The sequence below is a fragment of the Gymnogyps californianus genome, chromosome 8 (genome assembly GCF_018139145.2).
Source record: "Gymnogyps californianus isolate 813 chromosome 8, ASM1813914v2, whole genome shotgun sequence".
Lineage (NCBI taxonomy): Eukaryota > Metazoa > Chordata > Aves > Accipitriformes > Cathartidae > Gymnogyps > Gymnogyps californianus.
Window position 1 is genome coordinate 16,000,932 of NC_059478.1, and position 21,750 is coordinate 16,022,681.

General features: G+C 39.3%; 1 protein-coding gene across 1 annotated transcript in view; it reads left to right on the forward strand.

Annotated features, from left to right (window-relative positions):
- The window catches only part of DPYD (dihydropyrimidine dehydrogenase), a 361,479-nt gene that overhangs the window by 260,952 nt on the left and 78,777 nt on the right, over nt 1–21,750 (forward strand). The window contains exons 19-20 of the mRNA XM_050901009.1: nt 2,987–3,107; nt 3,978–4,097. Of these exons, the coding sequence (XP_050756966.1) occupies nt 2,987–3,107; nt 3,978–4,097 (241 nt within the window). The remainder of the gene's footprint in view (nt 1–2,986; nt 3,108–3,977; nt 4,098–21,750) is intronic.

A 21,750-nucleotide genomic window follows, 5' to 3' on the forward strand; every position in this document is an offset into this window, starting at 1 on the left:
CTTAAATCTTTCTCAAAAGTTGTGTTCTTTTGTGACCTCTGCAAATTGTTCTCAGTCCAAAGGCAAACTTCCATGGAGAGGCTGTACACCATCCAGTGAACTTCCCCTGGACTATATAAATGCAGTTCATTCATTTCGCATGAGAATTAGCTGTCCAGTGACATGAATATCTTCTATTTTCAACCATCTGATGACATATGATGCATTTTTCCAAGTCCTCAGTGCAAATATAGTAGGAAATTATGAATTTTATAAATGAATTCATAACTTTTTCTTAATGTTCTAAAGAAGAAAATGTGGTGTTACAGATAAAAACAGGTGGGGATATTATTCCTCTTTGAGAAGATGTTAGTTGTCTGTAGAGCATAAAAGCTCTGGTATTCTCAAGCAGTGACTTCATGGCATAGAAATCCTCTGGCAGCAGGGAAGCTCAGGCAAGTAGTGGCTGCGGCCACTGGACGCTTGCGATGTCACTACAGCGAGGGGAGAGGGGACGGGCTCAGGTGGCTCCCTGATGTTGGCCGCTGCACTAGGAGGAGTCTGAGCGGGAGGGGGCTGGAGGCAGAGCAGAGGGAGGCGGAGGGGGAGGAGGGCGGGAGCGTGGATCAGCTGGATGCTCCAGTACAGCTCCACTGTAGGACTCGCACCGAAAAGGGAAGCAGGGAGATCTGCCGTGTGTGTGTGTGTGTGTGTGTGTTTTGGGGGTGGCGCAAGGGTAAACAGTAATTTTTTTTAAGGTATCCAGCATTATCTTTATATGATATTTATTTAATGAGCAAATAAATTAGATAAAAGATTATGGGGAAAAAAATCAGCTTTAGAAATACCTGTTTCAATCCAAAATTGTCAAATTTAATGGAAATTCTAATTTTTTGTATAAAATTCAACACCTTCCCAATTCCTATCGGTGACTGTCTCACTATGCAGCAAAGCACTGTGTTAACTTTTTGTTCATTGTTTCCATGTTTCCTCACTAAACATTCCTATTTTTTCCTTGGAATATTAAGTGAAGTAAAATCAGAGATTTCAGCTCCTTCAGTTGAGTTTTCAAATTATTTTCCTATTAAGTTAGCTGTGGTATTATGGGTACTGAAAATGGGCAGGTTTCCAAGACTGATACAAGTGAGCCTTTCAAAAGGGCTTTGTCTAAACATGTGCTGTGCAATCAGATATTTAAACTGTTTACTAGCTTGAGAAATTGAAGATCCTTCCATTGCTTTCGTTGCATTAATCTTGATGTGGGAGAAGCAGAACTGATGGAAAATGAAGGTCTTTACTTTGGGGAAAAAAAAAGTCAAATTATTATTTATTAAGAAAGACAAATTAGTTAAATTGTCTTAGGTAGGATGGAAATTGGGTTTATTTGAACGAAAGAGATCTCCCAAGAAGTTATTCGATGTGGATTAAAATAATTGTATTTTTTTAAAGTGTTAATGTGTGTTGGAGTAAGAATTTTTATGGCAGCACTATAAGCACGATGAAGTCAGCATAATGAGTTATGTGGTGCTAACATCCTGAACATTATTGCAAGGATTTCTAAGGAGAAGAATTAACATAAAGGATATACAATTCATGTCTTCTAGAGGGTCTCTCATTTCTGCGTTGGGCCTCAAGGAAATTCAAAACAGAAATGAAAGTCAAAGATGCAACTACTTTCATACTGCCAGTGCAGCGTTCATACATATTTCATGGAAGCTGCATGGACGGGGAGATCACCATTTTTATTGGAATGGCACAGCTAAGTCTCAGTCTCAGGGTTTTACTATTCATGTCGAGCACTGTGTACTTTCTAGGAACACAGCCTGTGGGGTTTTTTTGTTTGTATTTAACCATTGGTGTAAAAAGAAAGAACAACAAGGGGATATTTCCTGTGTGTTCGCTAGACTGACAACGTTGGCATCCACTGGATTGCTTAAAACTAAACTTCATTTAGGCTCATCCCATTTTCAGTTACTACACAGCAATGCAGCTTTCTGAGTTTTTACAATAACCAAATGGGAGAAAATTATTCATATATGACAGACTTAATTATCTGAGAGCGTGATAAAGATTTAGTAAATGTAAATAATTGCTGCGATACCAATTAGCCTACCCACAGGTTATACTTGTACTAAATCTTGTACTAGCACCATTCAATTTTTAACCAGATCACGCACCATGTTCTACATGCAGCATTATTGCAAATTTTAAGGTATTTGTTGAAAAGCATTATCGATAGCCAACAGAAAAAACCAAGAACCCGTACCCTAAGGGTTATATTGAACAATAACCATTATATGTGCTAGACGCAGAATGTTAGTTCCACTGAGCTGTTTTCAATGGAAAGGATAGTTGATTACTGTCTGCATGAGATGTATTCCATAAGGGAAGTAAATGCCTGGAAATCAGGAAAAGCCAACACTTGAAGAGTTCGATTTCCGGCTTTAACACAGAAGATTTTGATCTTGCATTTACAGTATGGCAATGCCAAGTTATTCTCTGAAGTCAGAGGAGAGTTCAAAAATGCTGAATTGCATTCTGATAGCCCTGCAACCTCGACTCATCCTTGTTGTTCTGATCAAGGCATGATCAGCCAATGCTTCAGGTTCACGTTATTTTATAGGGTACTGGTTATTTTCAATATACCTTACATAGAGTGAGTCATTAAGACTGAAAAGTAATTTTTAAAATAAATGGGTAAAGAAAGTCTCTGTCATCCAAAATGACATTTTCTGCTCTCTGGGAAGGGAACATTTTGTGATATCTTTGTCTTTTGGAAAAAAAAAGCAAATTTTCCTTTTTTCATGAACTAACCTTTCTGTAATGGATTTGCAGTTACTTGGTGCGTCTGAAATAAGTTAACTAATGAGACGAGGTTCAGTCCTGATGTGTAATTTCACAAAATCACAGTATAGCCACTTACAGCAAAGTTTTCTATTTCCTTGATATACCTTTTGTTCGTATTACTTTTAATTATGTTCTATATTTATCTGACCTATTTGAACAGGATCCAGAGCTGGTACGGAACATCTGTCGCTGGGTTAGACAAGCTGTTCAGGTTCCTTTCTTTGCCAAGCTGACCCCAAATGTCACTGATATTGTGAATATTGCGATGGCTGCGCAGGAAGGTAACTATAGTGCACAAGCTGGATGTGCTGGATGGGGGAAGATAGGGGAGTTGCTAGAATGATAACAAATAACAGCAGAAACTAATATGAAGATAGTTTATCTGATGTATTTAGGATAAGCACAGTGATTAAAGGCTTCCTAATTTTGTCCATACTTCTAGAATATAGCAATATATCAAGAGAACTATATTAGACTGTTAACAATGAATCACATGTTTGTGTGTGTGTCTGCACGCTCCTGTTTCTATCATATTTATGCATTTACCATACCACTGTAAATTCCCATACTCCTACCTTTAGTAGTGAAAATGGTATGTGTCCTGATAAAACAGAAATACACCATTTGAAAGTGTATATATATATTTATTTTTTTTCCTTAGAGCTTAAAGTACAACATGGCAGGAAATTATGTTTCCAAGTAGATGTATTAATCCATCACTTAGAACCATGGTCATCGTTTCTCTGTCACGTTGTCCATTTCGTCTTGCTCCTCGCAAGCTTGGAGGAGGTGACCCCTGTGCTGGGGCACCTCCAGGTGTTGAACAACCACTGTTAGCAGGTTCTGTCCCACACAGCTGAAGGGCAGAGATCTGCCTGTCAGCCCCAGTGTTTCCCACGTGCTGTCTTATAGCTCTTACAGCTCTTTCAGCTGATGCAGACTGCCTTGAAGCTAGTGTTAAATTTATCTAGCCCAGGATTGGTCTTAAGGACCCTTCTGTGCATCGCCTTACAGGTTGTTGCTTTCTGTCTTCAGCTGTTTATTTGAATTTCTAGTTATTTTGCAGTTTCACAGTTTTTCTGTTGTATTTTTTCCTCTCTTGTTCTTATATATGTGATTTAACAGAAAGTGACTGACCCTTTCTTTCACAGGTGGCGCAGATGGTGTTACAGCCACCAACACTGTGTCAGGACTGATGGGACTGAAAGCAGACAGCACACCTTGGCCAGCAGTTGGTGGAGGACTGAGGACCACATATGGTGGCATGTCAGGTAGGTGTTGCCCTTTTTGATGCATGGTACTTCCTTGGAGGCTTTCAGAACATCAGGAGGTCCTTGTAGTGGGCTAGAATATCATGTCTGCAGTCGCACCGAGTCCTTAAAGCTCACTGCTGGTCAATGTTTCTAATAGTCATGACAGATGGAACAGATTAAGTGTGAAGGCTCTTGGGTTGCCCTTTCCTTAATGGTAAAGCGCTGCATCAGAATACTGTGATAGGGTCACTGGAGAGGGAAGGAAATCTCTTCTCTCGTGACCCTCACTTTTCCTCAAATTTTTCATTCTGTCACAATTGTCAGTCCCCACGCTAGACAGAGGCTAATGAAAGGGCATCGCAGGGGGAAATATCAACAATCCAAATGCAGTGTATGTTTCATAGCCCGAACTCCAGCCTTCCTCCCTCCTTCCCACCGAGTGCATCTCTTCCAAGGAGGTTATTTCATCCTCTTCCCACTGTGGTAAAAATGATAGACTGTATTAGGCAAATATATGTGTATTTTTGTAGCCTATTCCTTGAGATATACAAGACTTATCTCGTGTAGGCCATATTTTCAAGTCCTGCTTCACAGTTTAATTTTAAAACCCGCAGCAAAACTTTTACACTCCAGTTCAATGCCTGTGCACACTAATGTATTAATCTATTGACCCTGTGCACTCTCTTGCTGTGACAACATGAACTTGGCCCTGCAAAGACAATACTGTGAGCTTCTTGACTTTACTGGTATGGAGATTAGTCTCCTTGGTGATAGAGGTAGCAGTAAATATACATAACAGAAGTAATGGCATCCTCCTGATAGAGGCAAACACTATTTTATCGGACCCGCCTCCTACCTCGTTACCCAAAAACATAATCAGAGGAGACCAGACAGGCAAAAAATGCTTTATTTTATGTGACTGGTGTTATCCTTAGAGAACTGTAAGAAATGCAGCAAAAGATAACTTTTAAACAAACTTTGATTCAGACGAGTGTATTCAGTGGAAAATTGCCTTATTGCCTTAGATAACTACATGGAATTCGGAATTTTTTAGAGAACACTGAAAAGTAAGGAAGAGATACCAATCAGAAAAAATCATTATGCCTATTGCATAATGATTATTCCACAGTGACAGTCCAATAAGATGTTATATTTTAATGTTATGCAAAATTGGAGGAAGAGTGGAACAAGAAGAGAACAGCTATAGCCCATTTCAATTTCTCTAGCCTGCCATGTTGACAGGAAAAGAATAAAGGAGGTCACAGTGGGTGCTGTGCATTAAAAATTAATAAAAGAACTATTGCAGTAGTATTTTATATAAGTAACACCATTCACATTTTCTCATTTAAGTTGCAATTTCTGAATATTCCTTCCTACCATAAGTCTGTCTAATAAAATCTATAAAATGACTGCATTATGAAAAGTGTGTCTCATGTCACAAATTTGAAACGTGTATGTAGCGTAAATTACAGTGGCACCTGGATGCTCAGCTATAAGGGAGGACGTACCAGCATTTCTGTGGTTTATAATTCTGTCATAAGTGGGACCTGAGAAAAAGTTCTTTGTTTATTTTATTTTTATATATCTGTGTGTATGTGTGTAAGTATAAAAATGTATTTTTTTTCCTGAAGTTTTACATGTATCAGAGGAGATAGAAAATGTCATTTTAGGATGCTCCATTACCTATGACGCAAATCTGGTTATTTAAAAAATACAAAAACCGCTGGAAGTGCTGTCAATTTATTATGTTTTGAAAGAGCATATTGTTACAGACAAATATATAAAGGTTTCTTGCTGATAATTGGCATCACTAGGTCCCAATCCCACAACCCATTGCACAAAAGAAAGCCACAGAGCCAATAAAGTCAATAGGCTCTGCAACACACTGCAATACTTTCTGCTCAGCAATCAGAGCATAGCAGTATACAAATTTACGAAAGCAGGAAAGCAATTTTGAATCAAGAGAGCTAGCATGCTTACAAGAAGACAAAAAGTGGGAGAGCATGTCATCTTGTCAGAGCGAGGGGCAGGGTGGCCATACTTCTGAGATCTGTTCCCGGCCGTGCCAGGGCTGAGCCGTGTGGCCTGCGGCCAGACACTTGACCTTTCCGTGCTTTATTTCTCCTGTCTGTGAAATGGCAGTAACACCACTTACATGCCTACAGGCTTGTTGGGAAGTGCTCTGTGGTCCTGGCATGAAAGTCGCTTCATAGTGTAAAGTATTGGTTTTTGATTTTGATGTGCTTAAACTTCTTGTTCTATTTTATTATCTGATAATAAACTGATAACTTACTGAGTCAGTAAGTTTTTGTTGTTTTTTCAAATAATTCCTCTCAAGAGAGAATTAATTTTTTAAGTGAAAGCCAGTGCTATTATAGAAGCAATAAGACTGGTCCATTTTCTGTGTGTTTTACCAAAGCACAGCTGGTTTATCATGTTCTCTAGTGCACAAACCTAGAGCAGATACAGCGCATAGCTGAGCTGTATCTCGCTTTCTGGATTTTTTCCAGTTGCACAGATTTTAGTTCTTTTCTGGACTAGAAATGATGCTCGCTTGGCACAGAGATACACTAAGTGCAGCAGGAGTCTCTGTCCCGCGGGGTGTAGTGCTCATGGTGCTGCGTGACCGTGGGTGGGGTGGGAGCTGGCCCCCAGCCCTGTGGAGGTCTCAGCACAGAGTCCCCTCAGTCAGGTGTGCTGGTGAGGTCTGAAACATACCTAGGCTCAAAGCTGGTGACCCTCAGCATCACCCAGCTGGTGAGGAACTGCTCGCAATGGAGTATTTCTGGAGTGCTGGATTAAATGGATTTTAGATCAGTCTGGGCTTGCTTATGTTTTTTCCCCTTCTCTTTACACATAAATCACAGGAAACTCTCTCCATCTCCAGTAGCATTGCCTTCTAGTATAGGGGTTGCTCTGTCTGAAAGGGTGCTTTTGCTTCAGAGAGTGAAAAGCAGAAGCTCCTGTGCTTAGGGTCCACCGTCAGCAGCAGGGACACATGCCTCCCTTGATGTCGCGTAGAGAAACGTGCCCTGTCCTCTGCACTCTGCGTTTCCATTTGCTCCCCTGAGAGCTGAAGGAGCCCCGTGCCTCGGTGGAGGGCTGCAGTGTGGGAGAGGAGGAGGCCAGCAGAAAGCTGGAGGTAAGCCACCGCAGCTCAAAACGTGAAAGTCAGCACTTTGCACCCCGAAATAAGGCCGCAGGCCAGCCCCTGTCTCTGCTTGCTGAAGGGCTGTGCTGAAAGCTCAGGCCTGGCTCCCCCCCACCAGCCGGCAGGGCCTGAGGGGAGGAAGGCACTTCATGGCGCCCCGTGGCAGCTGGGGCGGCAGCACGTGCTGAGGGGGCCAGCGGGCTGGCAGCGCGGCCCGGGAAGCTCTGCAGCCCGGTGGCAGGGACCGGATCACGTTGCAAGGAAGTCGTTCACTTAAAGGACAGCTGTTCATCAGTGGTTTAGAAATTCACTATGTCCACACGTTTCTTAACACAGTGCGGATTGCCTTCTCCAGGTGAGTGCAAACTCACTCCTCTGAGTTTGATGAAGGTTTCCGTCAAAGAGCAAATAAAGTATGTTAATGCCCTGGACTAGCAGCAGCCTGACATTTTGACTTACAGTCTTCCCTGTCCTCCACTGTTCAAAAATGTGCTCCTGCATGGCCATGTACTGAAGAAATGTTTTCCGTATACGACTTCCCCTTGGCCTTGTCTTCCCTTCTCTTCTTGTCTGCCTTGTGCGGAAGCAGCTATATGCAGGAGGATCGTCATTCATTTTTCCAGAAAAGAGAGACATTGAAAAGGGAATTTCTTTTTAATTCCTTTTAAATTACTAAATGACAGGTAGTTTCCTATGGTTTGTCTAACATATGTAAAAATAATAATAAAAAAAGTTTATTAACATCATTGCCAGATCCTGAGATGTTTTGAGAACAGACTTATGTCTCTGGTTTTTTAAACTATTTTTTTTTAAGTCTTTCAAAGAAGGAGAGACTTAATGAGATTACTTTAAAACCCCCATTTAGCTTTGAGTTGTCACAGTCAGTGTTTTCTTCCTAGCCAGTGCTCGGGCAGTGACCTTCCTGTTTTGATCTAATTTGATCAGCTGAAAATTGCTAAGCTGTAAGAGGCATCGCTGTTTCCTCCTTCCTACCCTCCTGTTTGTTGGGTGGTTTTGACAGGGAAGGATCCCAGTATCCCAGGTGGATGTTTGACTACTAGACTGTAGGATTAGTCTCTCTCTCTTCTCCACTTCCCTGCAAATATTGAATTATTAATACAGAGTGAAACAGCTCTCACAGGATACACACTCATACTAGCACAGCCTGCTGACCTGCCCATGAGCCTGACTTGGGAGAGCCAGGTTTAAGTCCCAGGTGTGAGCCCGGGTCCCAGCTGGGTCCCCTGGATTCCAAGTTTACCCTCCGACTAGTGAGCATTGTAAAATCTCTCTGGTTTTTCTTCACCTTCTACCTCTATCCTGGTGCCAAAAAATATTTGCAGGAAAATTTTCACTTTAATTTTGACAAATTATTGTTTCCTAAAGAAAATTCATTTCTAATTGGCACCATGGAGCCTCAATTGAGCCCAAGGTCTATGGTAGCCCTACGGATTTCTGTAGCCCTGTTACGTGAGAGGACGTTGTGCTTAGAGGATCCCAGTCTTCATCCATTTTTTATAAGTTTCCAGGAACTGCCCATTACTCAAAAAGTGTAAATGTCCTAATGAAGCCTCTAAAATATAGTTAAGGAAATAAGCCCTTATGATGAAAGAAAAATACTGGAATTAAGATATGGCTTCCCAAACTGTATAACTATTGTATGTGTTTGCAGGATTAGAGACATAGTTTGATTTCCATTAAGGAGCTTTTAGAATTGATCCAGCAGTATTTCAGGTTTGAGAACATACAATACATGAGATTTTACACCGAGTTCCTGCTATACATGTGCAATGCAGAGTTCCTTAAAAAGAAGCTAATGCTCGTTTTTTTTATCCTCACAAAGAATAATGACCTCTGGCTCTGAAAGAGATGTTTTAGTCTGTATAAGTTATGTTTAAAATGTGTATTTTATAGATACTAGAATAAGATGCCAGGTTTCCCAGAGAAATGTTAATATACTGTCAGCAGCTACATGCTTCCCTAAGATTTGTTTCCTTTAAATATATTTTAGAATTAAAAAAAAAGTAAAGTTTTTTCATGAGCTTTCATACTGTGCCTCCATATTCCAGATGTGTTTTATAAAACACATCACATTGCAGCACAATAGGATATCTATTGCAGGCAAAATAGAGCAGAACTTCTGTTTGAATTTCCATATTTTTTTGTTCTTTGTCATCTGTTTGTTTCTTTGTTTTTTGTCTGGAAGCCAGATCCTTAGGGGACAAATTTATAAAACCATACACTGGACTTAGCAAAAAACTTAGGTTAAAAGCAAATCTCTCTACGGTGCACTCCCTATGTGTCCTTTTAATGCTTTCTTGCAAAAATATTGCAGTATTTTACAGTAGTAGTTCAAACACCTCATGTCTATGTGCTGTTATTGCTTTGTCCAATTATTACATTGTGTAGTATTTTGGCATTATTTGCACGAATATATTGTACAGCATGTTCAACTACATATGTTTGTATGTTTTCCAGAACAAGAGAGATTCAGAAAGTTGTGTGTTATAACTTCATAGCTGACCACAAGGGATGTCAGAAGGAATATACCTAGATAGCAGATTCAGTCATTAAATGTGGGAATGTATAATTGTTGGAAACCAGCAGAGGCAGTTAATTTTAGTCACTTTTGAAGTAAGTTAGTGGAGCTGTCTGTTTTTACAAAAAAACACTGTCAGACAGCAATTGTGACCTTTAAGGGAATGCTTTGCAGGTGTTATTTCATTAAATTAAAATGTATACATTATATGAATAATTGACATTATTAATAGGGGCATATATTCTAATCTGAAATGTATGAATTATTTTGAAAGAGGAAAAGTTGAAGTTATAATAATAAGGGTTGCCTTTTAATTTTAGTTTTATGACACATCATTAAAAGAAAAGTGAAAAAAAAACCCAAGAGCATTCACTTTCCTAATCACAGTTCTCTGAGTGACTGTGCAGTGTGGATTTTGGTCAATAGAAATGAATGAAAAGCTGCCCATCACTGGAAACAAAACAAAATGTAGATATGCATAGGCACTTCTGTTTAGTATAAATATTTACTGAGAGTTAAAGATTATTTACATTAACATATGTTTATAAAACAGTGTGGATAGGAGTAAAAAACAAATATATGTCGTAGTACAATTTTAATTTTGTTTTATTATTTCTGTTAAATGTAGCTTAACCATTAAAAGCCCTTATTTGCATATATTATGTCAGGATTCACAAAGAGTCCTCTGTTTTCCATCGTGTCCTTGCAGCAGTCTGATTTCTCTTAGTGTTCTGCCGTCACTGGTCTGTGCAGGAGAGATCAGAGCCCTAATAATAGATTTTTGACAGGGAGCTCGCCTGCTACCTGCCCTACACAAATCCTCACTGTTCATGTTTGCTTCATGGCAACAAAGCAGACAGAAGGAAAATGCCAAGTGCTGAGTTTGAGGTACAGCCCTGCCATAGCTTGACATTTCAGCAGAATAGCAGTTTATGAGATGCATAATTTTTCATCTGGGACTCAGCTGCCATTTTCATAGAAGCTTGCAGCTCATCGACTGACTGGAAGTAGGGCAAAGGTTTTACAGCATAGATCAAGGTCTACATCCTTCCCATAGCTATTTAAAAATAAGTATTATTCTACAGTTAAGGTCACAGAACTAAGCACATTTTTTCCACTTTTAATATTTTTTTAGCCAATTTCTTTCCCACAAAGAAAACGCTTTACACTTTTAGCACAGGTGCCATTTGTACTTGATTAAAAATGATCATAATTGACTTCATTCACCAAAAGATTAAACGAGTCCTGGAAAAAGAATAAAGCATGAGTCTTTACACACAGCATTTGAACAAAGCTGTGTTCTCTCCTCCTCCTACTTTGAAAAAAGCTCATTCCGAGCTTGAAATGAATGAAAAGTCTTTACTCTTGAAGCGTAACTGGTTTGTGTTTTATTATTGTTATAGATTGAATTTAAATTTTCACATTCATGCACATGTACTTGGGAAACAAATGCAGTGTAGGTACATGTAAGTGAGTGTTTAATTTAGAATTACACATCTCTGTGAGCTTCAGTAACAGTTCACCATGTCACAGCCTCATATAGAACAATGGTACAATACATTGGATTAATTAAAGAAGGCTTGCAGAGAACTGAATTCTCAGTATGTCAAGATTTCAATTTTATGTTAAATATTTTCTAAAGGCCAGACCCTTAAATCTCAGGGGCTGTACCAAGCAGTGAGCTGTGAATTTAACCATAGGCTAACTGCTAATGATAAGGAAAAGAGTCCAAGTTGAGGCAGCTGTAATACAGTCATTGGATTAGGCTATCAATCACTCAGTTCCCTGAGGAACAGGCAAAGACGACAAAACAGTGAAAAGGGAAATTAGGAAGGGAGGGCATGACTAGAATGAGATTCTTCACCAAATGTATCTGTTAGTTGGCTGAATCCCCCAAGCATCAGACAGAAATGTCCAGCATTGCTCTCAGACTAAAAGCCAAGTGTTTGTTCCAAACTCCTAGAAAACCATCAAATCATCGTTAACTGTTGCTGGTCTGTACAGGGTTTTAGAAATGCAATCAGCTATATTCTCCTGTTTTAATAGCCTGTAATTAGATTAATCTCTAAGCTACTGTTGTTGAATACTCTGCGTTTACTGTTTACATCAAAGCTCATATAGAATACGTCCAGTTGAAATAATTCATTTCCCACATGAGTGGGTTTTTTTAATAAACACATAACTGTTAAGCTATCAAGTCTTACTGATGGCTACCAAAGGCTAATGTCAGAAGGTGATTCAGATAAAATCATAAATTCTACTCAGACGTAATATGGTAAAAATAAGAGAGAATGACTGTGGCCTGGCTTGCCCAAACATGGGTGAAAGAACGTGCGGTTTTAACCTGGGTGCAGGTAGATAAAATGGGAAATCAGTTCATGTAATGGTATGGGTTAACATGATTAAGTAAAGAGTGTTCTTATAGTTAGCAACTTGGAGACATAGTTTGATTAACAAAGAATGGAAATGAATAGAGAAAGTAAAAGAGATGTCAAAGCATTTTAAAGCAGGCTGGTGGAGCAGGGGCTTGTATTTAAACTTGGTTACAGTAATGGGTAGAGGTGAATGTGCCACACGCTAACTATGACCTGAGGAGGTGTAAGTCAGTCAGGAACAGAAAATTTCTCCTTCTGGTAATATCAGCAAGATTGAACCCATTGGTGTTGTCTTTGTCAGCATGAGTTGATTGTCTTTCCATGTCTGTTAGGTGTAGGGGAGAAGGTGTCTCTTTCTCTTGTGATCACCTCTTCCAATTTTAAGCAAACGCTCACAAAAAAAATCTCCCAGAATATTTTTGTGTCATGTCTTTTGGAGATTATCATGTTGAAAACTGATATATTTCTGTCATAAAAAACTTACTACAATTTATTTTGGAGGTCATTTAAATATAACCACTTTAAGTATCTTATGAATTATTTATTTGAAAAATACTTGGCATTTAAGTCCTTTTCAGTTTATTCCAACACAGGAATTAAAATACTATCAAGAATTTCAAATAGACATTAATTAAAATAATAAAAGTTGAGAAAAGCCCTGGTGAAGTCTATTGCTAGGTTTGTTTTCCATTAAGTCTCAGCAGCTCTCTCATTCTGATCTTGCTAACCTTTCTCCCCGGCTAATCACAATGAAGTCAAAATGTCTTTTGACTTCCAAGTGCAGCTTGAATGAGGACTAGAGACTGTGGTGGCATGCAGTGTAACTCTCCAGTCTTTCATACAATTGAAAGGCTACTACTCACTACAAAGGTGTGTCTGAACTGTGAGAATTGCATGCCTTACGATATCCCAGCAGCTGCTCAGTGACTGGTTAGCAGGGTTGCTCTGGCTTGCCAACTGGTCTCTGGCAGTCGCGCAAGTTAGAGTTGGGCCTAGCTTTCTGCTCTCGGTGTTGCAGGTGATGCAGAAGTACATTTTGTACAGAAGCAGTAATTCTAAGTGGTTAAGCATATGGTCATGGGCTGGAGCACAAAGAAGATAATTTCAGGTGGTAGTGTTAAAGTTGGCCTGGAGCTCTGCAAAGCTTTGTTGCAGTGTACGTGCGTGATGGATTCAAACTTGAATACAGGTTATGAGAGTTTAGGCAGAGGAAAGACCTGGCAAAGGAAATAGAGTCCAAATTCATGTGAGTACATGTCAGTGTTACAAGCTCCCTGCTGTTGATTGTGCATGGCCCATAATTATCTTTTCTGCTGACTTGTTATTCCGTACCCGAATCAGCAGCAGGGTTTGTGATACAGGTGGTACTTGAGAGTGATCAATGAGTCAACCGTCTTCTGTGGAAATTGTAAACTGTACCTGTCACTCACAGAGTAGAAGTTCTAATTGTAATTCCCCCAAAACCCAAGAATCTGGCAGAGTTTGTAAACAATTCTGATTAACAATTGTATCAGCAGAGGTTAAAACCCCTGAGTACTGACCTGGTGTGTCTTAAGCATATTCATTTTTTTCCATATCTTACTTTGCATGTTGATTTGCTCTAGTCACCAAGTGGCATATGCTGGTTGTAGAGCCCATCTGTATTCAGTGGAGGACATATTCTCATCTTACCTGAAGAATAAACACGTTTTTACATTTATGGAAAAAAAAAAAAATTGCAATACATTTAACATCAAAATATAAGCTAACAAATAAATAGAAAAATGACTTCTTATTTAACATTTGTTAGTATGGAGCTTCTTGCTGTTCTTCCTTCTCTCTCCAGGACGGCTGTGCTTGCAGGATAGGCCAGCTGACTACTGTCTTCTGCCGTCAGTCTGGGGATATTACCACTGCTGACAATACCCCCCAACTTCTGTACTGCGTGCTAGCTCCTCCACCTGGTTCAGTAGCTTCGTTAGCCTCAATGACTTAGGCATCTCTGTGAGGATGTTGGGGCTTCCACCATTCTTGCTACCTACAAAACACTGGATTGATGTGTTTTAGAAATGAGTCAGGAAGTGGCTTGAAGAGAAGATTTCACAGTTACATGAAACTGTGCTTGCTGAGGTTAATCCAGTTGCAGGATATTTTGACAATCAGATATGGGGGTTTAGGAAAAAAAAAAAGAAATAATCCTTGGAACAACTTTAAACCCAGGGCATTGCTTTACATCCAGCAGCACCAAAAGGACATACTTATGCAGTTATCGCTGCTGTCCTGCTTCCAAGTAGGAGTAGCCTTTGAAAGTTCTACCACTGGTTAGCTGTGATTTATGATGAACTTGCCACAGTGAATACATCTTTATTCACCTAAATCCTGCTAACGTTCTGTATTTTTTAGTATCCTACTTGAATGATGAATAAATCCTAATGCCAACTTCACACATAAAATATAGAACACAAAATATAGCAGATTTGTTTAACTGGGTAGATCCTGGGTTTGTATTTCACTGGGCATCACATCATCCCTGATGAGTTATTGCCAGAAGCATTTCTAAAAGTATTTCACAACCATCAGAACATTTTTTTTACCTTTCAAAAGAATGCAACTAATATATAGTAGTCAGCTAAGGGACCTGCATTTTAATGTGCCTTTTCATGCAAGCACACCATTGTATAGAATGAGCTATACAGATACCCTACTCACACACAGGATATACAAACGTATCCTACAAAATCTTTTAGGAAACCTGCTGTAGGAATTTGGTTTTCCAATTTGTGATCAATTTGCAGTTTCTACATTGCCAGGTAATTGCAAATGTCTTCCCTATTAACATGGACTGTATAACCATCTTTACTAAGTCCAGTTTAAATCCCAAAAGACACTTATAGTCAGGGATTGAGCCACCATTATTTGGGTTAAGTGAGAGCCGAGTGAAAACTGTTGAGTGCAGTGTCCCACTGTTTCAGAATGAGAAATCCATTGCACAGCTGTGGCAGATACATAGAGAGGGTGTTTTTAATGACATGAGATCTGTCCGTAAAATGTATGGTACCACACCTGACTCAGCACTGAGGTAGGGCTGATGCTGTGAAGAACTTTGTTACAGGCAACTCAAAACGAGGAGAAAGCTGTGGGTTTTTTTGCAAGCAGGTATGCTGATGAAGACATGGTTAACTGTATTATGGTTGTGTCTGGCCATTTATATATGTTTCATGGCCCTATTGAGTGACCTATTGGTTTTTAAAAGAATGTATGATTACTCCAGTCCCCATTTTGGCTGGGCTGAGCTTATCTTACTCCCTGTCAGTTATTGCTGTACTTACACTGTTAATGCCATGTCAGCTGCCTGCCTATTGAATACACCAGCTTTGGCAGTATTTTCACCAATTTTTGGATATATGCCTACTCAAGAGCTGCTTAGATTTTAATAGGGAGTACTCCGAGAAATGTTCTCATTCTAGGCCCTGATAAATTCTGTGCTTCAGGACCACTTGCAGAGAAGGTATTGCCAGACAAGGCTTTTAAGAATCAGTTGCTTTTTCTTATAAATTGAGCAGCTTCTTCAGAACTTATTGAAGGTGGGATTTGAAGAATGCATACCTCCAAGGAGGATCTGGTGGCAACTTATTTTCCCTAAGAAATATTTTGAAAACCCCTGGTACAATCTGGTTTATTGAAATAACGAAGAGATTGCTTGCATCTTTGTTGTTCATAAAAACACATTAGAGGATCAGTCCTTGGCAGGTATCCAGAGAGGAGGCAAACCGTGCCAGAGGCAGGAAAGTCACCCCAAGTCTTGCTCCATCTTGTTGAAGGGAATTTTAGGAAGGAGTTCCCTCCTGCATGGGGCTGGCACACAGATTTCTTTCCGATGTCATTATTTTTCTTTTCTTTCAGGCTCACTATTTTACAGCTCTGAGAACATTCCCAGCTAACCGTTAAAGTCAGATAGCGTAGGGTGGTAAAAGAGTCTTCAAAAATAAAAGAAAATTGTCACTCTTACAATCTGTTTTCCAAACTTGGGCTTCTTCCAGGGCTGTCTCCAATATCCGTTGCTATTTCTCTCTGTTTCTCATAAATAAGATTCACTGAGCCAAAGGTTTGCCGGGCAGAGAAGGCAGGCAGCAGTGGTGCTCTCTCCTGCTTACGCTACCTGCGTTGCCTTCCTGAGCTGCCGTTACTACCAGGACACCTCTGTGTCTGAGAGCCCTTCCGGGCTGTCCCCAAAGAGGCCAAGGACTTGCTAAGATACAGCTGGTGATGTGCGCTTGCTGTTGGGGATCTCACGGGCAGCTGTGAGCAGACGTGCTAACCAAGTACAGCTAAGAGTTATCCCGCTGAACTTCAGGCACTTCACTAGGAGACTGTTAAGCTTCTACCTCGTCACTGTAAGGAGACAGGCCTTCTCAGAGGTGGGTTCCTTTCTTGCTCCATTGACTGCATCAGAAATTTGAGGTTAGTATATTCCTAATTTAGGTACCTCTGTCAAATGCCTAAGATAGTGTGTGCCTACATTTTGTGATGAAATTCCGGTGGTTAGGCAAGTGAATGATTCAGTCTTTTCTAGTGGAGGTTAGACTTCTTTTTTTGAAAACAGAGATGTATCTTATTTTAGCCAAGTCCATTTTCTAATCTGATATCACAGGAGAAAGTGGTATTTGTATGCCTGACATTAAAATATCTTCCAATCAGTTAATGTAAAGCATCTGGTGGTTTTCTGTATTTTAATAAGCCCTAATAACAGCATTGCAATCCCTTAATGCTGTTTCTTATATTCTTGTTACAGTAGGTATATGGCACACATCTTCTGGTTTAAAAAGCTCAAAAAAAATTTCAGCAATTTAATCTCAGTGTTAGAAAAAGGATCACAGCAGCTGCTATAGTATTTGGTATTTAAGCTAGTTTTTGTAAAGACTCGTGACATGCTCCCTGGGAGCTAAATATTGACAAGCATGCTCTGGCAAGCAAGATCAAGCTTGGTGAGTTAACACAGCTCAAGTCTCTGCATTGACACTGTAACCCAAGTCTGAAAACTATTATCCTACACCATTTATTTTGGCTTTATAGGTGATACTGTCCACTTGAATTAGGGATTTCTACTGTATTTTTAATACTGTAACTGTGGATTCATATTTGATTTAGGAACACAATACATGCAAGGTTGCTTGTACATCTGTGTTTGATGGCATCTTCAGTAATGTATTGTGTATAGAATCACAAATGACAGCATAAAACCTTCATGACTTCGAACCTTCAAAATAGAAGTAAACATTGAGTGTAAAATAATTTTAAAATCACATTTCTCTTTTATACTGTTGAACACACCATGTCCTAAAACTGTGAGTCTCTGAAAGCTGTTGATCAAAAGTAAAGCTTGGACGTGTATTCATTATGGGATATAATTTAGGAGATTAATTTTCATTTGTGTTGTGTAAGTAAAAAGGAAAATCCACTTTTTTTCTAATTGTAAGTGCACCATGTTTATAATGCTTGTAGTTTACTTTTTGAATTTCTGAATAAAGAACTTAAGCCTATTTGGGCTTCTAGTAAATTTGGCATATACACTAAATTGATTACCAGATGCATTGTGCAACATATGGCATTGTACAGTCTTTGTGTGCTTCATAGTATTTTCTTAAATTACCAGCATTTGTTTTGATTCCAAAAATGCACTTGTCTCGGCTCTCTAGCGCTTTGGACTTAAATGCTGGCTTTTCAGTGCTGAACAGATGTGTTAGAGTTTCACATGGAACATTTATGCTTTTGTGAGTCTTCCTCTTTGAGCTTTCCATACACAGTATTATGTCAGCGATAGCTCATGCAAATGGGATCTCTTCATTTTCATATGTACATTGATTGCTTAAAATAACCTTCAGAATTCCTAATAATTCTGCGTGACCAAGAAGAACAAGGAAGCAACCCAGTTTTGCCCAAAGATACAGCCCCCAGAGTGAATCAATTCTTTCAGATATGTTTTATTTTACATTAGAGAAAAACAGGAAGGAAGGAGAACGTAATTCCTTTATGGGTGACAGCAACAGTCAACAACAGTGCTGTATGCTTCTGTGAACAACCATATTCCTATGCTTGAGGCTGTGGTTTGAATGGGCATAAAAATTCATCCATGAAAATGCACAGAATAAGGTGCCCAGGACATTAGTATGTAATTTACTTCTAAGAGGAGACTGCTTGAGTTGAGTTACAAAGCATACTTCTAAAAAGGTATCCTTTAAATTACCAACTGTTTTAGAGAAAAGGACAATATGACATCCTGGGACAAGGGACGAGGGGTTTGTGGCCAGGAGGGCTGACTGCTGCCTCTTCTGCTCGGGTGGAATTGCTCTCTTCACACACAGATTTCCAGGCTTCCCCTTGCACCCCTTCTCTTCTGTGAGATAAAAATATTATACCTTTATATAGCATTTGGATATCCTCTTCTAGAAGGCACTGCGTAAGTGCCAAATATTGCTGGTATGTGTTTAGCAGCAGCAGTGTGTGTTCTTATCAGTATTTTATAATCAACAAACCCTTTGTGGGCCCCTGGCTTTCTGTTAATTGGCCTTTACTTTGATCACTGAAGACCAGTGAATGCAGTTTAGGAGTTGTGTTGCTACCATTTTTCTTCAGTGGAAGCCGAGGGGATGAGTAAGTACATAAATTAAGTCCCTTACTCACCCTCTAAGCTGCCCTCATTGGATAACAATTAAAATGATGTGACAGAGCAATGCACTAAATTCCCTTGCATCCCCTTATGTTACTCTGAATACATCAAACAAATGAGTATTTAGGCCTATTAATGTTGTTATTTTTTATTAATACAGAAAGCAGAGTTATGATACAGGTGTATAATTTCATCTTGAAATCAGCATTGAGTTGTGTGGCCATGTTTTAATTACCAACCCTCGATAATATATCCAGAGCTACTAAAGGCCTCCGCAAATAAGGTTTGTGCTTCCTTTATGCCACAAATAGTTTATGGAGCATGGACGTGCTATTATTTTGCTTTCCATTAAGGCATTAACTCTTCAGCTTGCTGTACACTCTCAGCTGAAGAAATGGCATGAAACTTCTGTAATTGTGAAGGTTATTAAAAAGAAGGAACAGAAGAAAAAGCCTTTCTTTAAAATTGTCATCCATGCGCAGCCAAGGTCTCAGCTAAAGCCAAGGTATCAACTCTGTGTTGGAGTGGGGGAGTCCTTTTCTTTTATGGAAAACTAAGTATTGTCATGTAAATTTCATTTAAAAAATACCAAAGTGTAAGGAACTAAATATTTAGAAACTTATGTACCTAGTTATAAAACTGTACTTTTAAGAAAGTTTTCTTGTGTAACTTGCACTGCCTGTCTGTCATACAGTGTTTTAATGTCTACAGTATTTATTAGCCAAATATTTCCATTATTACCATTCTGTGAGCAACTGCCATTCTTGAAACTGGTTGATGTTTAGGAATAAAGCACTTTTATTACATGGTGCCAACTTCTGAGGACCAGTCTTGTAACCTACAGTGCCTTCAGAGGAGTGATGATACCTCCTCTTTCTGGAACTAATCACATCTGAATAAAGTGTAAGGGTGAAAACTTTTTTTTCCTCTGGAGAACTTTCATTGCGTTGTACACTATTCTGCTACGAAATGATTATAGTGTTTTATCTGCCAAAGGTGACGCAGGGGGAAGATAACTTTACAGGAAGAGAGATGTTTGAATATAGGCAACTAGCACTGTGCAGTGGCTTGGCTTGAGGCACTGAATTTATTTGTGTGTTGATGAAACTATGGTCTCAATTTTTCATTGTCTGGGTGCAAAACAGTCTTCTGACAGGGTGTGCTGGTTGCAAAGTCTTCGCTAACATTCCATTAGTTTAATTTGTGGGTTTGTACTCTGTCCAGACCAGCACACAGATCTGCAATTTCAGGGAAGAAAAAGTACAAGAAAAAGAAAAGAGAACCCCCCGCCAAGTGTTTATCTTCTTAAGGCCACGCTGTCTTGCTAGGGCCTAGGCAATCTCTAATCATGCTTTGAGAGTTTTTCAAAGGAGGAAAGCTGTAAGAAAACATTGCAGGCAAGTTAGCAGTAAATATTGCTCAGAGGGGACTCGTAGTTTGTGGAGTTTTTGTGAATATTTTGTGCATTATTTAAATTTCTTCATCCTCATCCTGTCTCTGTCCCTTAGAGACAGATCTATAAAGGCATAGTGCCCTCCGGCTGCAGCGGGAACTACCAGAGAATGGAAACTTCTTGTGCTTTCCTCCCAAAATAAGGCAGAGAAAGAAAATGATGCTAGTTTAACACTGGCATATAATGTAACGTCTGAGCTCAGCTTGTAGGAGGAAGTTCAGATGCTGACACTAATCTAAACGCACCAACATGAAGCTCCCAATGACTATATTTGTACTTTAGAGACCACCTAAAGTTGGAAAGCTTCTGCTCCAAAGATTCTTCAGGTTCTGTATTAAAATAAATAAGGCAAGTCTTGGGAGCTGAAGAATCCTCCCAAGAAACTCTTTTCAGCAGGATAGAACGGAAACCCAGCTGTTCTCTCCTAACTCATAATTTGATCACCAGGTTATAACTGGTCCTGCAAAAATCACATCCCTTCCAGCCATCAGTGTGAACAGCTCTAGTTTTTGCTCTTGTTCACATCAGTCTCAGTCTGCCCTGATCCCTTTGTGTCAAACTCCAAAATTGGAAAGTGAAATTGTCAAAAGCCCCCATATTTTGCCTCTTTTCCCAACGCTACCCTGGTAGCAGCAGCTTGCTTTCCAAATATCTCAACAGACTCTGGTATGGCCCTTCTTCTTTCCAAATGATGATACAGCCCACCAACTTACAGACACATGCAGATCCCCGTGAACAGTCAAGGTAGGTAGTTTCCATTTATTGCTGGGAGAAAAAAAAGTGTCAAATAACTTCCTACTCATCCTATGGCAAGCAGATGAGTAGGGCTGTGTGCTTCAACTACCTTAGGTATAGCTATCAGTTCTCCTACTCTTGGTTGTGTGAGTCTTGAGAAATAGGAAGTGTTGAAATAAATGGCTATGATACACATAGTATTGAAATAAACATTTATTTTAACACATTGTATGTGATGAGCCATTTATTTTAACACTTTTCACTTGAAGTGTTGAAATAACAGGTTTTATCAGGGGACGTGTCATCCACTGTTTTATGTATATGTGAATATGGAAATATATCTACTGAGTGTGCATGTATATATATACTCACACAGATTATATGGATATGTAATAATAATGTGGTAGATGTGTGTGTAGACACACACTATTGCACAGGCAAATACAGTGTTTTCTGCTGAAATTGAGTCATTTGTTTCACAAAAATTTTGAGTTCATGCCATTGTATTTTTAATATATTTTATGTATCTATAAATAGATCTAAATATGTCCATACATAAAATTGTCTATTACTAGATAGTAGCAACTGGATGAGATAGATAAAATAGAGAGACAGACAAAATAAAATAGATAAACCTTAAAATAGGATAAGAATGATCCTGAGCTACGTAAAGGGAAAAGGAAATACTTCGTCTGAGCTTTCTAGATATCTAGATCTGGTTTCTTTAGTTTGCTGTACTTTCATAAGCTCTGCTTCCCTTTCTCTAATGGAC